At 44.9% G+C, this 18,391-nt stretch overlaps 1 protein-coding gene across 1 annotated transcript in view; it reads left to right on the forward strand.

Annotated features, from left to right (window-relative positions):
* Positions 1-18,391, forward strand: part of EYA3 (EYA transcriptional coactivator and phosphatase 3) — a 103,799-nt gene that overhangs the window by 23,901 nt on the left and 61,507 nt on the right. The window contains 1 exon segment of the mRNA XM_040338040.1: positions 8,927-8,989. Coding sequence (XP_040193974.1) covers positions 8,948-8,989 — 42 coding nt within the window. The 5' untranslated portion in view covers positions 8,927-8,947.

An 18,391-nucleotide genomic window follows, 5' to 3' on the forward strand; every position in this document is an offset into this window, starting at 1 on the left:
GCAGGAAGGGGGTTTAAGTGCCCATTAAGGAAGTGGTTAAAGGGGTTGTAAAGCTTTGTGTTTTTTTTCATCTTAATGCATCCTATGAACTCCTGCCTCCCAGCCCCCCGTTTTACTTACTTGAGCCTGGAATCTCTGTGGGCGTGATGCTTTCCCCTAGCTTGAGGCAGCTCTTCATTGGATGATTGATAGCAGCGCAGCCATTGGCTCCCACTGCTGTCATTCAAATCAATGATGCAGGGAGAGCGCTTCCCAGAGCGAGGTTGGCTCTTGCGGGGAGGAGCCGAGGGACCCCAGAAGACGAGGATCGGGGCCACTCTGTGCAAAACAAACTGCACAGTGTAGGCAAGTATGGCATGTTTGTTATTTAAAAAAGATAAACCTTTACAACCCCTTTAAAAGGTATACAGAGAGATTGGTGCTTGTAACTACCCACACCGATCATCTGTGAGGCTGCCCGGCCCCCTGCTATGCTGAGGATGCAGGTATCGGGTCAAGTATCGGAGCATTTGCACGAGTACAAGTATTTGTGCAAATGCATGGTATCTATACTGATACTAGTATCGGTGCAACCCTAGTTAGAACCCTTGTTAGGTTTTTATTGCTGTCTGTGCCCTTCTTTAACCACTTGCTTACTGGGCACATATACCCCCTTCCTGCCCAGGCGAAAATTTCAGCTTCCGGCACTGCGTTGCTTTAACTGACAATTGCACGGTAGTGCGACGTGGCTCCCAAACAAAATTGACGTCCTTTTTTCCCCACAAATAGAGCTTTCTTTTGGTGGTATTTGATCACCTCTGCGGTTTTTATTTTTTGCGCTATAAATAAAAAAACAGCGTCAATTTTGGAAAAAAAACACTATTTTTTACTTTTTGCTATAATAAATATCCCATTTTTTTTTTTTTAAAAACTATTTTTTTTCTCAGTTTGGGCCGATACTTATTCTTCTACATATTTATGGTAAAAAAAAAAATCGCAATAAGCATATAGTGACTAGTTTGCGCAAAAGTTATAGCGCCTACAAATTAGGTGACATAATTATGATTTATTTAGAATTTAGAATTATTGCTCTCGCTCTACCAATCGCGGCGATACCTCACATGTGTGGTTTGAACACCGTTTACATATGCGGTCGCTGCTCAAGTATGTGTTCGCTTCTGCGCGCAAGCTCGTCGGGACGGGGCGCGTTTTCTGGCTCCTAACTTTTTTAGCTGGCTCCTAGATTCCAAGCAAATTTGTCAACCCCTGCCTTAAGTGGTTAAACTTCATCTAATGCTGGCCATACACTATACGAAAAATCGGGCGAAAATCGATCGTTCAGACAGTTCGTTCATTTTTCGATCACTTAATGGGCACAAAATTGATAATCGTTGGGACATATTTTCGAGCCGGATAAACGAAGGACAAGTTTGGAAATTTTCTGCCGAACGAACGATAAATCGGAAGGTTAATGTGTTTCCCGTCCGAACTTTCTGCACTAGGTATATGTAAAATAAACAAACCAATTTTTTTATTTATGACCACTGAACGATTTATCGGTCATTACATGATGGCACTATCGTTTTCGCTCACGATCGCACGTTCGTTTTTCAAAAGTTTGTTCGGACGATTTTTTGTAGAGTGTATGGCCAGCATTGGACTACTAAAGTCTTTAAATAAATACAAACAAAAACATGTAAGGAGAGCCTTACTATACAGCAACCTTGAATCGCTATCTTAACTAGAATAAAACAAATCATGCCATTTGCTGTGGTGCAAGAGAGTCAAATTCAATATGATTAACCACTTGACCTCTGACCCCCCTTCAGGCCCGTGCCATTTTTTGCCATTCGGCTTTACTTTTAACTGACAATTTGCAGTCATGCAACGCTGTACCTAAATGTATGTAATTTTTTTTTTCTTCCCACAAAGAGATTTCTTTGGTATGTGATTACCACTGCGTTGTGTTTTTTATTGCACTATAAACAAAAAAAAGGCCGATCATTTTGAAAAAAACAAAGCCATATTTTTTATTTTCTGTTTTAAAACATCCAAAAAAAATGTTTTTTTTTTTTTTTTTAAATTTGGGCCAATGTGTATTCTACTACATGTTTTGATAGAAAAAATCATAATAAGTGTATATTGATTTGGTTTACATGAATGTTATAGTGTCTACAAACTATGGGATATATTTATAGAATTGTTAGTTATTTCTTTTTTATACTAGTAATGGCAGCGATTAGTGCCTTATAGCAGGACTGCCATATTGCAGTGGACAATCAGATACTAACTGGTGTTTTTAACACTTTGCGGAAACCAGAGACACTAATACAGTGATCAGTGCTCCAAAATATGCACTGTCACTGTACTAATGACACTGACTGGGAAGGGGTTAAACATCTAGGACTCCTATAGGATACATTTAGTACAGCGCAATTATCGGTAAAATAGTAATATAACATAAATACACTATAAGTGTACCAAAAATAACAAGTCTCCTTATATCCAAATATACAAACATCTAGGCTGATCAATGGGTTAACTGTGTGCCTGGTCATTGTTTTTGTGTACTGTGTTGGGTGCTTTTACTAAGCGATGTGCTTTGCAGGAACACAAAACCTCCCCCCCCACCGCCAAAATGGAGATCTGCCTTGTTTACATGCTATGGGGGGGGGGGGGGGGTCTTTAAGTGGTTAAAGCCCCACACCAGGAAAAAATATATCTTTCTAGTAGTCCAAACGTTCACTCCCCTCTAATAGAATCCTGTGAAGCCTTTTTGTGCATCAACCATGTGAAACCAACTGCCAAAGTTTTTGTTATTGTATACATGTTAAAAAAAACACAACGCTCTAAGAGCGGGTTCACACAGGCGCGACTTGTCAGGCGACAAGTCGCCTGACAAGTCGCGCTCCATTCTGTACAATGGAACTGTTCTAATAGGTGCGACTCAAGTCGCTCTGACTTAGGTTCCTGTACTACTTTGGGACGACTTCAGGGCGACTTGCATTGACTTCAATGCAGAAGTCATTTTGCAAGTTGCCTCTGAAGTCGTGGGCAGATCGCCTTGCTGAGTCGCTCGGCAAGTCGTGCTGCCCCAGTGTGAACCGGCTCTAACATGATTTACCCTGTTTTATTTAGAGAAGGGTTGGGATTAAATAAGTTTGTACTTTGTCCCACTCCTTTTCAGACATGTAAACTAAATAATTTTTCTCTTCCGTTCATGGACGGACACAGCAGCATTGACCTTAGGGTTATATACCTTTCCTTCTAGGAGAGACTAGGCAGAAAAAAACAGCACTTTAAGTGTTAAAACACTTATCTCAGTACAGCACCTCCCAGGGGGCGTGTCCCCCGGGTACATCCCACTCTCTGGAAGCATCCAGCCTCAGTTTTAACCTGCCTAGCGTCAGGAGAGCATGGCCTTTCTGGAGCCCATGTGCTCTGGAGATTTTTTTGCAATTACATTTTTTCGCATTTGTTGTTTTTTTGTTCCTGCATTTTTGGATCCTGGATTCTACTATCAACTGCCGACTGGGTGACGGGCTGGATTTTAATCCTTGTAGTCCCCCCATGTTCGGCCATCGAGCGTGTGCCGGTCTTTAGCTAGGCCGTCCACGACATGCCCCGTTGCCCCAGGGGTGGCCGGTGAACTACATGTTCCAGGGCACACATATCACCGGTCTCTATGGCCCCGCGTCAGTGTGCCGGGCCGACAGCCATGCCGTAAGCGGACGTTGGATCTGTCTGGAATGCCTCCAGCCGGTGGTCGCCGGACGGGTAAGTTTTTTTTTTTTTTTTCCCCCCCCCTGGTTTTCAGCTGGTGCATTCCTGGGGAGGTCGATTTGAGGGTGCGCCCTGCTTTCCTCTCTCCCTTCCTCTCCCTCCTTCCCCTTTTCTGGGTGACGGCCGTGAGGTGGGGGGCTCTGTCTGACCTGGGGGCTGCGGCTGCTGTGGGTGCTATTTTGGTGTTTTTTAGTGCTTTTGTGTACTGCCATGTGTGCGGGGGGGGGGGGGGGCCCGTGGGCCTAATAGGTTGCCATGTTTCACTGGGGCTTCACTGTGCATGTTTTTAAAAAAAACGCAGTTTTGGCGCCATTTTGCCGGTGACCGGCTGTGTTTTATGGCGCAGTTGTAATTACGGCGGCCATTTTCTCGAAGCCCGCAGGCTGTTTTTTTGTATGTCGGCGGCCATCTCGGTACACCTCTGGCCTCCATTGACTAGAATAACGGTGCTGACGGCCTATGCACACTTTCCTGTGGGATGACGCAGCACAGACAGCGTTTTTGGCTTCTCCGCAGCGGCAGTCTGGTCGGGCGGTGAGTCCTCCGGGGGGGGGGGGGGGGGGGTTCCCTGCTCTCTGTCACGGCCGGGAGTGTGTCCTGTGGTCCTGCCTGGCAGTACTAGGGTGGCAGTTACAGTAACTCTCACTGAGTTAACCCTTAGTGCCCCTGTTCCTGTGGCCTCCATGGATGCTGTGATGGCAGTCCCTGAGGCGTTTGTGGTCAGGATTGAAGTGGTGGGGGAAAAAGGGGGGTAACAAAGCATCCCCCCCGTCCGCCTTCTTCTGGGATGTCTCTGACACGGAATCGGGCCTCGCTGCGGCGTCCGGCTCTGGCTCCGTTATGTCACATACTGCAGGCCTAAGCCTACACGGACAGTGAGGATGACTCTGCTTCAGGGTCAGCGCATGATTATGGGTTTGTTGGGGCTCTTATCACTGCGGTGTGGGTTACTCAAGCACTTGAGGATTCGGCAGAGGCATCAGAGATGTCAGTCCCTTTTGGGTTCAGCAAGCCGCCCCGCAAAAAGTGTTTTCCTTGTGTTCCATATATGGACTGTTATACAAGGAATGGGATCGGCCGCAGAAAGTTTTTGCAGTGCCAAAATACTTTGCGGTCCGATACCCACTGTTATAGGAAATCCTCCTCAAAAGGGTATCTCCTCCATCAGTGGACCCCCCTGTGTCCAGGCTGGTGAAGCTGGTTTTGGAACAAGGCTGCCACGTTACCTGTGGAAGGGGCTCCCGCTTTTAAGGACCCCGCAGATTGGAGAGCTGTGGCCCGCTCCATATTCACAGTGGTGGGGTCGGTGGTGAGACCGGTTTTGTCCGGGGCTCTGGTGTCGCAGACACTTAACGAACGGGCGAAGTCCCTGGTCCGGGAGCTGGAGGCGCAGAATGCTTCTGAGACCTGCGTTGACCTGGCCGACCAGTTGGTGCAAGGTTTACAATTTGTCTGTGAGTCGGCCCTGGGTACGCTCCCTCGCTCTCCAGGGCCTCCGCTTCCTACTACCTGGTTCTACGCCGCCTTGCGTGTTGGTCTGCGGACCAGTCCTCAAAAGAGTCCCTGGTGGTCTTACCCTTTAAGGGTGAATGCTTTTTGGGGTGTCCCTGGATGACATCATAAAAGATGCCACAGGCGAGTAGAGCACTCTGCTCCCGCAATCTGGGAAGGGTAAGGAGTCTCGCCGTAAGCAAGGGCCCTCTTTTACTACCCCCAAGTGTTTTTTTCGCCCGCCCAGTGCGGCAGGAAAACGTTTCCAGGGCGCTACGGCGTCCGCTGGAGGGCAAAAGCGCCCCTGGTACCGCAAGCCCAACAAGCCTGCGGACAAGCCTGCCTCCGCACATGGTCTGCCCCCGCCCGTATCTCGGGTGGGGGGCCGAATTCGCAGATCGGTGGAGGTCTCTTCTTTCCGTTGGGTTTGCGCAGTAGTTTCCTTGGGGTACAAGATAGAGTTTCTCTCTTGCCCACCAAACAGATATTTTTCCTCCAACCTCCGGACACGGGCTGACCAGGATCTTCTGGTCAGGGGAGTGATCGTTCCGTTGAGGGAATCGGCACAGTTTCAGGGGTTTTTACCCCTCAGGGGTTCGTCCAATCCTGGACTTCAAGGCCCTCAATTGCTTTGTCAAAGTGCAAAAATTCAGGATGGAGTCGATTCGCTCAGTAATAGCAGCGCTCAATCAGGGTGATTTCCTAGCATCCTTGGATTTCAAGGACGTGTTCCTGCATATCCCAATATGCGCGAAACACCAGAGGTTTCTGCGCTTTGCGGTCAGGGAGGTCCTCTTTCAATTTTTGGCCCTCCCATTCAGCTGGGCCTCTGCACCACGGGTTTTCACCAAGGTGCTCGCCCCGATTCTGGCCCTGCTGTGGCAGAGCTATCGTGGGATACCTGGACGACCTTCTTCTGAGAGCTTCCTCAAGCTCAGAATTAGATGAGGACGTATCTGACACTTGTCAGACCCTCCGAGAATTCGGTTGGCGGCTGGTTATCCAGAAGTCAGTACTGGTACCGTCTCAGCGGCTGGAATATCTGGGGTTGGCCTGGTTTCCTCAGAGGTGAGAGTTTTTCTCCCAACGGAAAAACTGCAGACTTGCGGTGCAGCGGTTGGCGACCCAGAAATGGGCGTCGCTTCTGCATGAGAGTGCTGGGTCTGATGGCCTCTTTCGAGGCAGTTCCGTATGCCCATTTCCACACTTGAGTGTTACAGAAAGAGATTCTGTCACGTTGGAACAAACTTCCTTCGTCTCTGGTTTACCAGATTTGGGTGAGTCGACTGGCCAAGTCCTCCCTAGTGTGGTGGCTGACATCTCCGGTACTCCGGACCGGGAGATCGTTTTTTCTGCCGTGTCATTGGATGGTGATCACGACGGATGCCAGCCTCTCCGGCTGGGGGGGGGGGGGTTTCTGGGGTGTCCAGTCAGCACAGGGGCGATGGACTCAGGAGGAGTCCCGCCTTCCAATCAATGTACTGGAGCTCCGAGCAAAAAAGGCGGGTCTCTCCAAGTGGTCTCTGGGTCTGCAGGGCAGACCGGTCAGGATCCAGTCTGACAAGGCCACGGCAGTGGCATACGTCAATCATTAGGGGGCACACAAAGCTCGGCTGCAGCGACAGAAGTCGCGCACATCCTCCGGTGGGCCGAAAGCTACGTTCCAGCTCTGTCGGTGGTGTACATTCCGGGGGTGCTGAATTGGTAAGCCGACTAAGTCGCCAAAGCTAGACCAAGGAGAATGGTCGCTATACCCAGAGGTGTTTCAGAGTCTGTGCCAGAAATGGGGCACTCCAGATATGGACCTTTTAGCGTCCCGTCTCCATCGGAAAGGTGTCACAATTCGTGACCAGGTCGAGGGACCCGTGGGCGGGCGTGTCAGACGGGCTGGTGGCGCCTTGCGGTCACTATCGCCTAATATACGCCCTACCTCCTTCAGCTTCTTCCTCGCCTGCTGCGCAGAGTGGAAGCCGAGGGAATACCAACAATCCTGATCCCCCCCCGGATTGGCCGCGCCGTCCCTGGTACGCGGACCTGGTGCATCTGGTGGCAGACGTTCCCTGGCGTCTACCCCTGAGAGAAGACCTTCTGTCGCAAGGTCCTATCTTTCACCCTGCTTTTCAGTCGCTGGCTTTGACGGCGTGGCTGTTGAGAGCCAGGTATTGAAGGACCGAGGCCCGTCGAGCTCTGTGATTTCTATCATGCTACGAGCACGGAAGTTCCTTCTCACGAAAGATTTACTATTGTACGTGGAAGGCCTACATCTCTGTGTGAAGAAGATGAAGTGGCAACCTCGTACATACGTGATGTCCCGGATTCTGCTGTTTTTACAGCGTGGAGTGGATCAGGCTCTCGCCTTGAGTAGGGTTAAGAGTCAGATCTTGGCGGCGCACTCCTTGGTGCGTACGTTTGTGCAGGGGGTCCGGCATGTGGCCCCTCCTGTGCGTCCTCCACTGCCTCCTTGGGACTTGAATTTAGTTCTTTCGGCGCTTCAAGAAGCTCTGTTTGAGGACATTCGGAATATCTCCCTGTTGACTCTGTCTCAGAAGGTGGTTTTTCTGGTGGCAATTACTTCGGTCAGACGAGTATCTGAACTGGCGGCCTTGTCTTGCAAGGCTCCTTACTTAGTCATCCATAGGGATAAGGTGGTGCTGCAGCCGCAGCTATTATTCCTTCCAAAGGTTGTTTCGGCTTTTCACATTAATGAGAACATTTTTCTTCCATCCTTATGTCCTCAGCAGAAAAACATGAAGATGGACACTTTGCATTCATTGGACGTGGTTCGGGCCCTATGGGTGTACTTGTCTGCTACGGCTCCTGTTCGTGTCGGTGACTGGTCCTAAAAAAGGTCTGGTGGTCTCGTCGGCCACCATTTAATCAGACAGGTCGTGCTCCAGGCCTATGCCCTAAAGGGGCGGGTGCCTCCCTTTCAGGTCACGGCGCATTCGACCAGGACTGTTTTACAGGTATGTAAGGCGGCGACCTGGTCGTCAATCCACACCTTCTCAAAATTTTACAAGGTGGATGTGAGTGCATCTTCGGATGCCTCATTTGGCCGCAAGGTTTTACAGGCGGCAGTTTAAGGTTGAAGTTCCTTCGTTGAGGAACTCTGGTTTGTTTGGGGGTGAAGCTTGGTTTGCTGTGTTTTTTTTTACACTGCTTAGGGAAGTTCCTAAGGTCAATGCTGCTGTGTCCGTCCATGAACGGAAGAGAAAATAGGATTTTTGTACTCACCGTAAAATCCATTTCTCTGAGTTCATGGACGGACACAGCTCCCACCCTCCTTTGTTTGTACTGTTTGTCTACTAACTGAGGCTGGATGCTTCCAGAGAGTGGGATGTACCCGAGGGACAGGCCCCCTGGGAGGTGCTGTACTGAGATAAGTGTTTTAACACTTAAAGTGCTGTTTTTTTCGGCCTAGTCTTTCCTAGAAGGAAAGGTATATAACCCTAAGGTCAGTGCTGCTGTGTCCGTCCATGAACTCAGAGAAATGGATTTTACAGTGAGTACAAAAATCCTATTTTTATAGTTCATTTTACTACGGAATGATTACTATTTTTATTTTTCTGTTTTTTTGTTTGTGTTTGAAATAAACTGAAACTAACTAAAAATCTGTCATAACAAAAAAAATTGTTAAAACTAAAAAAATAAATTATTTTTTTCTTTCTTAAAGGATCAAACTAACCTAACTGGGATGGCGGCCATTGAGAATGGACAGGATATGGCTGAACGACCAGTAAGTTTTATTTTTGTTTTGGTTCTTTTTCAGTGAATAGCTTGTAACATAACATCTTTTATTACCATGGCAAAGTTTCCATGCCTTGCTTCTTATGAAGCAGATACCGCCTACTTTTATATTCAAGTAAATAAATGATTACTGTAAGAAATAAGAAGCGGTTGTTTTCAATAAAACGTTATTGTGAACATTTTCCGGTATTACGTTGGTTGAAATCCAGTGCTGTTTGAAATCATTTGGAGACACGTCTGATCTTTTCTTACATAAGTGTCTTAGAGGATACTGTATGTTTCTTGACACATTTTAATTTTATTTCTCAGACACTGGATACCAACATTTGATGTTCAATTGCAGTGTGTCACAAATGTTTGAGTCAGTGCACTAGGGTGTGGTTTCTGGTGGTAGAAAAGACAAAAACCTTGCAAGAATGTGAGCAACTTTCTGTGTGATGAAAGACCACTGTGGGTTGTGGAGCAATTTTTTTTTTTCGTTTCTCAAACATATTGTGTTTTATTTTTTTTTGCACTAACTTTTTATTTTAGTTCACACAAAAACAACTAAATACCCATATTTTTTTTTTTTTTACAAAATGTAAGGTGAAGTAGTATTGAGTAAATGGATATCAAATTTGCTTTCTAAATGGCAAAAAAATTATGGCATCCAAAATTATCAATAGGTGACTCATTGGCCTTTACAGCTCATCAATTTAAGCAGCACTCAGTCGCCAATATTTAAGAACATCCAAGAAGAGAATTTTGCCCATGAGACTTTTATGAGTGGTGCTAAGTCAAATGGTACAACGAAAGTATAAAAATACTAAATTTATCTCAATTTACATAAAAAATATATACACATTCACAGTGATTATGTAGAAGTACAAACACAGTTTCACCAATGTACATTCTATATGCCAACATGGCTAAAAAATCCTGGTTCGTTTGCAGAAGCTGTAATCTCTATGCATTTTGCGGAACAAAGCCCACTTCATCAGAAGGCTGCGGTTGGTTTATGTGTACTTATGGAGTTAAGGTGTCCGTTTATGAAGCAGTGAAGAGCGGTGATCCCAGGGATCACCAGTGATCACAGCCCATAAACAGTTTATGAAACAGAGATAATCGGGGGGAGAAGTGTTTGAACTTGTTCTCCCACAGATTATCTCTACACACAGAGAAGTCTCATAGACTGACACAGAAACGGCCAGTTTATGAAGCTGTGATCTGAGCGCTTCACTTGTGATCTGTGTCAGAATTCACATGCCCCAATTCACCATCTCAGAGCTGGTGAAGCGGGGAGTGAAGAGAGAATCCCGGGGGTTCTGAGGAGGAAGGAGGAAGATTTTTAACTTCCTTCTACCTCGTTCAGACCAGGGCTGTGGAGTCGGTAGATAAATGTTCCGACTCCTCCTCCTCAGTTTTATGTACTTTCGACTCCCCGACTCCGACTCCTCTGTATTAATATGCGAATGTATTTTATACATTCCTTGAGGGAAAGAAACGCAACCTACCACAGGACTACTGGCTGGAAAGCCAACAGTCTACTGTATTGCACAGTTTAAGCAAAAGACAAACACAATGAAAACAATCAAGTGGCTGGATAGTAGCAGCAGGCATAAACATCAGGAACAGGATCTTTACCAGTTCAAAAATACAAACCACATTATTTGGTTGTTTTAGAACAAAAACAAAGCTTATCTATAATGAACCAAAAACAAAATCTGTAAAACCTAGAAATGGTTTATATTAATCTTGAAATGTAGTTATAGGCTTAGCAAATGCAAATCAATTCAATGTAGAGTTCTAAGGAAGAGAATTGCCTCTGCCAGATCCTCTTTCATAGAGGCTCTTAAGTCAGACTTTATTATTTTTAGGGCTGAAAATAATCTTTCGACACTGACTTGGGTGGGTGGCATTGCAGTAACTATTCTGGCCACATCACTAACGATCTCCTGGATAAACAAGGATGTCTTCTTCAACAGTAAGTTTTGATGAGCGATCATACTTTTCAACTTCTTTTAGTGCTTTATAAAACTCCTGTTGGAATTTTTTTATTTGGACACTTACTGGTTCTCTAACATGCGTTCCCTGTAAAAGCAGAACACAACACTATGGAAAGTATAAGTATTGCAGCTCCTAATTGTGCGTTGCGTGCCATATAGTGAAGCACATGAAAAGCATGCTTCTTCACGGTCACTTAACGTGTTCGTTTTGCGGTTACGTGAGGCACTGCATGCATTGGTCTTTATTCTTACAGTAGAGAAGTCATTAATTATAACTTTTTGTGAATTGGGACATTTAAACTTGTTTTTTTTATTTTTATTCCAATCTAAATTTAGTAGGAGTCGGAGTCGGTGCATTGTTTGCCGACTCCGACTCCAGGTACCCAAAATTTCCCCCGACTCCTCGACTCCACAGCCCTGGTTCAGACCCCCCAACACTGTAACCACGTCCCCCTGTAATTTTTATGTGTATACATATATATATACATAAATATATATAATGTATACATGTACATATATATATAATGTGTGTGTGTGTGTGTGTGTGTGTGTGTGTGTATGTGTGTATATACATGTATATATTATGCAGGGGGACTCGTTTTTTTAATTACATTAACCACGTGTCTTTCAGTGAACTGAGCGGTGATAATTTATCACTGCTCAATAAACTGACATCTCCATATTTCTGTGAATTTCTGGTCCGTTCTCCAGTGTTTGAAGCGTTGGAAGATCACTTCACTCCTCCAAGGGTGAAGTGATCTTCTCCGCTTCATAAACTGGCACACAGAGGAGAAAAATCTTCACCGTGAATGCCCGAGAAAGAAGCAGTGAATATATTTCACTGCTTCATAAACGGACACCTTAATTAGGTAAAGAGCAAGACCACATGGTAAAGGTTAAGAGGGATGACATCTAGATCCTGGTCACCCTTTTACCCTCAGCTCCCGGGGGGAACTTTTGCTGTGGAGGTTTTCGCAGAATTGAGATCTAGATGTCATCTCTTATAACCTTTACCATGTGGTCTTGAAATTTACCTAATTAACTTCCATATGTACACATAAACCAACTGCAGGTGTCTCCTGATGAAGTGGGCGCTATCCCACAAAATGTGTAGAGATTGCAGCTTCTGCAAATGAACCAGGATTTATTAGTTACGGTGGCATCCAGAATGTACATTGGTGAAACTGTGTATTGCTTTTAGGCCAAAAAGTTCAATTTTTGGTCTCCTCTGACCAGAGCACCTTCTTTCACATGTTTACTGTGTCATGGCTTCTCGCAAACGGGACTTGTGGCTTTCTTTCAACAATGGCTTTCTTCTTGCCACTCTTCCATAAAGACCAAATTTGAGGAGTGCACGACTAATAGTTGTTCTGTGGACAGATTCTTCCAACTGAGCTGTGGATCTCTGCAGCTCCTTCATAGTTACCATGGGTGTCAGGAAAGGGTTCACCCGTTGGTGGCTCTGTTGGTTCCGTGGATCGCAGTACCACCAGCGGGTGTCTTCTTGCAGCCAGGATCTGTAATAAAGGATTTCACCTGCTAGTGGCACTGTCGAATGCACGGGCCGTAGTAGCGGTGTCCACCAGCGGGTGTTTTCCGGCAGTGTTGAGTCGACATTATCTCCTGTGATCAGGCGTCGCCTAAGCCTGATTGCAGGAGATATGTATAAATACCCGGCAACTCACACTCTCTAGTTGCCTTGGTATCTCTCCTTGCGCCCTGTCCTTGCTAACCTGCTAGCTGATCCTGATCCTGAGCCTATCCTGGTCCTGTCCCTCTGTTCCCTGTCATCCTTGCCCTGTAGCCTGATCCCTTTGCACCTTCCCCCATCTGCTGACTCCCTGTGTATGACCCCGGGCCTGCCTTACGTTTGTGATTCTGGAACTGCCCTTGTTTATCTGCTGATTCTCTGTGTATGACCCTGGCCTTGCTCTTGTTCTTGATTACGGTTTTCCCCCTCTTCTTTACATAATTATTTGTGGGTCACTGTGTGTGTTATCGTCATTGTTGGTTTGTATATTGTATATCACTATCCTAATAAACGCTTATATATTCACTTACATGCGTCTTTGATTCTCTCTGTGCAGTCCATACAATCTGGTCTTAAAAATGTCCTGACAATGGGCCTCTTGTCTACTTCTCTGATTAATACTCTCCTTGCCGTGCCTGTCAGTTTAGGTGGAGTGTGGACGGCCATGTCTTGGTAGATTTGCAGCTGTGCTATTTTTTTTTCCATTTTCGGATGATGGATTAAACCAGGGGTTGACAAATTTGCTTGGAATCTAGGAGCCAGCTAAAAAAGTTAGGAGCCAGAAAACGCGTCCCGACGAGCTTGAGCGCAGAAGCGAACACATACGTGAGCAGCGCCCGCATATGTAAACGGTGTTCAAAACACACATGTGAGGTATCGCCGCGATTGGTAGAGCGAGAGCAATAATTCTAGACCTAGACCTCCTCTGTAACTCAAAACATGCAACCTGTAGATTTTTTTAAACGTCGCCTATAAAGATTTTAAAGGGTAAAAGTTTGTCGGCATTCCACGAGTGGATGTCATTTTGAAGCGTGACATGTTGGGTATGAATTTACTTGGCGTAACATTATCTTTCATAATAATAAAAAAAATGGGCATCACTTTACTGTTGTCTTATTTTTTAATTAAAAAAAGTGTAATTTTTTCCCAAAAAAGTGCGCTTGTAAGACCGCTGCGCAAATACGGCATGACAGAAAGTATTGCAACGATCGCCATTTTATTCTCTAGGGTGTTAGGATAAAAAGAAATATGTAATGTTTGGGGGTTCTATGTAGAGGGAAGAAGATGGCAGTGAAAATAGTGAAAAATTACATTAGAATTGCTGTTTAACTTGTAATGCTTAACTTGTAATACCAACGGCCACCACCAGATGGCGCCAGCTTACACATCTGGTGGTAATAACTTGTAATACCAACGGCTCACCACCAGATGGCGCCAGCTCCCCAAAAAAAAATATTTTTTGTGTTTTTTTGCCCCCCTTCCAAGCCTAGTCGCCATGGCGACCTGCCGCCCAGGATTTGTCGAGCCCTGGATTAAACAGTGCTCTGAGTAATGTTCAAAGCTTGGAATATTTTTTTTTTTTATAACCTAACCCTACTTTAAATTTCCCCACAACTTTATCCCTGTCCTGTCTGGTGTGTTCCTTGGCCTTCATAATGCAAACCGCATTATGAAGGCCAAGGAACACACCAGACAGGACAGGGATAAAGTTGTGGGGAAATTTAAAGTAGGGTTAGGTTATAAAAAAAAAAAATATCCCAAGCTCACTAAGGTTCTCTAAAAAACCTCTGAGGGCTTCACAGCTGTATTTATACTGAGATTAAATTACACACCGGTGGACTCTATTTACTAATTAGATGACTTCTGAAGGCAATTGATTGTACTACATTTTAGTTGGTGGTATCAGCATAAAGGGGGCTGAATACAAATGCAATCCAAACTTTTCAGATATTTGTAAAAAAAAATGAAAACTATTTATCATTTTTCTTCCCCTTTACAATTATTTCCCACTTTGTGTTGGTCTATCACACATAAAATACCAATAAAAATACATTTACCTTTTTGGTTGTAACATGTGGAAAATTTCAAGGGGTATGAATACCTTTTTCAAGGCACTGTATATTTTTAATTTGTTTTGTAAAATTAAATACATTTTGTTGTACCATTCTACTCGACACCACTCATAAAAGTCCTATGGGCAAAGTTGTCTTCTTGGTTTTCATTTGTATATGTGGGGGTGACGGGGTGCTAAATATCTCACAAAAATCAGTACACCCCTTACATTTTTGTAAATATTTTTTTTTTATATTTTATTATATTTTCATGTGACGACACTGAACAAATGACACTTTGCTACAATGTAAAGTATTGAGTGTACAGCTTGTACAACAGTGTAAGTTTGCTGTCTTCCCAAAATAACTCAACATACAGCTATTAAGTTCTAAACCGCTGGCGACAAAAGTGAGTACACCTCTAAGTGAAATTGTCCAACTCGGGCCCAATTAGCTATTTTCCCTCCCTGGTGTCATGTGACTCGTTTAGTGTTACAAGTTCTGGGGTGTGAATGGGGAGCAGGTGTGTTAAATTTGGTGTTATTGCTCTCTTACTGGTCACTGGAAGTTCAACATGGCACCTCATGGCAAAGAACTCTTGGTATCTAAAAAAAATTGTTGCTCTACATAGACTGTCTAGGCCAGGGGTCTCCAAACTTTGTAAGCAAAGGGCCAGTTTACTGTGCTTCAGAGTTTACGAGGGCCGGACAGTGGTAAGTGGGATACGAAAAGGTCCTGACATCAGTGGAAAAAATTAACGCCCCATTGTTTCAGTGGGAGTAATTGTACCCCGTCATTGGGTCCCATTGTTGGTATCATTGAGGAAAAACTGTGCCCATTGTTGGTGTCATTGTGAGGAATTGTCCCCTATCATTGGTGTCATTGTAAGGAATTGTGCCCCATCCTTGGTGTCACGATGAGGAAATGTGTCCCATCGTTGGTGTCATTGGGAAGAATTGTGACCCATCGTGGATGTCATTGGGCCCCTTTGTTGGTGTCATTAGGCCCATAGATGGTGTCAGTAGGAGAAACTATGCCCCATTGTTGGTATCAGTGGATGAAATAGTGCCCCAAGGGCCAGATAAAAGCAAGCAAAGGGCCGCATCTGGCCCCCGGGCCGCAGTTTGGAGACCACTGACCTAGGCTATAAGAAGATTGCCAAGACCCTAAAACTGAGCTGCAGCCCATTGGCCAAGACCATACAGCGGATTAACAGGACAGGTTCCACTCGGAACAGGCCTTGCCATGGTCGACCAAAGAAGTTAAGTGCACATGCTCTGCATCCTATCCAGAAGTTAAGTTAGGGTCAGCCTGTCAGTGCTCAGACCATACACCGCACACTGCATCAAATTGGTCTGCATGGCTGTCATCCCAGATGGAAGTCTCTTCTAAAGATGATGCACAAGAAAGCCAGCAAACCGTTTGCTGAAGACAAGCAGACTAAGGACATGGAACACTGGAACTATGTCCTGTAGTCTGATGGGACCAAGATAAACGTATTTGGTTCAGATGGTGTCAAGGGTGTGTGGCGGCAACCAGGTGAGGAGTACAAAGACAAGTATGTCTTGCCTACAGTCAAGCATGGTGGTGGGAGTGTCATGGTCTGGGGCTGCATGAGTGCTGCTGGCACTGGGGAGCTACAGTTCATTGAGGGAACCATTAATGCCAACATGTACTGTGACATTCTGAAGCAGAGCATGATCCCCCTTCCTTTAGAGACTGGGCCGTAGGGCAGTATTCCAACATAATGAACCCAAACGCACCTTCAAGGCAACCACTGCCTTGCTAAAGAAGCTGAGGGTAAAGGTGATGGACTGGCCAAGCATGTCTCCAGACCTAAACACTATTGAGCATCTTGTGGGACATCCTCAAATGGGAGGTGGAGGAGCGCAAGTTTCCTAACCTCCACCAGCTCTGTGATGTTATCATGGAGGAGTGGAAGAGGACTCCAGTGGCAACCTGTGAAGCTCTGGTGAACTCCATGCCCAAGAGGGTTAAGGCAGTGCTGGAAAATAATGGTGGCCCCCCAATATTGACACTTTGGGCCCAATTTGGCCATTTTTACTTAGGGGCGTACTCACTTTTGTTGCCAGCGGTTTAGACATTAATGGCTGTATGTTGACTTATTTAGAGAGGACAGCAAATTTACACTGTTATACAAGCTGTACTACTTTACATTGTAGCAAAGTGTAATTTCTTCAGTGTTGTCACATGAAAAGATATAATAAAATAATTACAAAAATGTGAGGGATGTACTCACTTTCGTGAGATACTGTATATTATAATTATTATTATTTTATTATCAATAACACTTTTTTTAAAGTTTATTTTTTAACTTTTTGTTTTACATTTGTTTTTATTGTGATCACAAGGTAGCTAATAAGCCGCCAATGTGATGGCATTGGTCAGGTGACGGTACACTTTGAGACATCAAGCAACTTTTCAATTCTTCATGTCTCCCCTTGATCTGTTCAGGCAGATCAAGAACAGGAGTGTACAGCGTACCTGGCTTTTCAGTCAAGATTTTGATAGCTCTGAACTCGAAAATGCTCAGAGCTGAGTGCTTCTGGGTTCACCTGCAGCAGTGGAGATCTGGGAACAAATGTTCTCTGATCTCATCCTGCTCGCCATCCTGTTGTGGTTCTGGGAGAAGTGAGAGAGCCAGGGAGCCACAGTGCAGGGCGGCCTGGCTGTTTGGCACCCACAAGTCTTGTAAAAGTGGTTGTACCACTTTTTCGTAAAAGCCTGAGCCTGTTGCATAAAGCTGGAGCAAGCTCATGGCTGCTACGGCAAGCTTGTTTTTTTAACCCCGTCAGCTTTGGGATGATTTGGGACATAATTGGGAATAAAATGATCTCAGGATATAAATCTACCCCTAAAAATACTTATACTTGGACTTTCCACATTTAGTCACTGTTGTTCACCTTAGTTACTGTGTTTCTCTGAAAATAAGACCTAGCATTATTTTCCAGGAGAGCTGCAATATAAGCCCTAACCCAAAAATAAGCCCTAGTTTAAAATGCTTGTAAAATCCTATAATCCACTCTATTTCTGGAGTATATAATGTACAATGTGTGTGTTTCTGTAATATAATTTTGCCAAATACCTTCGGTACGGCTCCCCCTCTACAGTGCTCGGAGTAGGGAAAAGAGCTCCGGGGCGTCACGGAAGTACAGAGTGCCGCTATAATGAAGGAATTTGGCACCTTTATATTGCAGAAACGCACACATTGTACATTATATAATGTAATCATATGATTTTACAAGCATTTTAACTTGACTCACACTGGGGATTCCCGACAGGCAGGGAGGGAGAGGGGGAGAGAAGACATCACATTATATGGTAAGACCTACCCTGAAAATAAGCCCTACTGTGTCTTTTGCTGCCAAAATTTAATATAAGACCCGGGCTTATTTTCGGGGAAACACGGTATAAAGCATGTTTGCCATCATTTGCTGTACATCAGGGTTCCCTGTTCTCCTAACAAGCGTCTTTGTATTTATAGCGTGGGGACCCACTGAAATATTTCCTTTAACTCAATGTACAGTTAAGGTGGTGCTGTCATAGAAGCTCAACAGAGAAAACTAGAATTTGTGGGGAAGCACCCATGACTGCACTTAGATATTTCCTTCTCTAATAGCTTTTGTAACATTTTATACAAAACCCTTGGCCCTAAGCAAGAAGAAAACATGTTTACTTCCTGGGCAGGAACAATTGTTTTATAATGCTGATTTCTAGTGAAGATTTTCAGAACAGGAATTAGTGGAGAGTATCTTCTCCTCCCTCCTCCTCACATATATATGATACCTTATATCTAATATTGA

Source organism: Rana temporaria, chromosome 2 (assembly GCF_905171775.1).
Source record: "Rana temporaria chromosome 2, aRanTem1.1, whole genome shotgun sequence".
In the NCBI taxonomy this organism is placed as follows: Eukaryota; Metazoa; Chordata; class Amphibia; order Anura; family Ranidae; genus Rana; species Rana temporaria.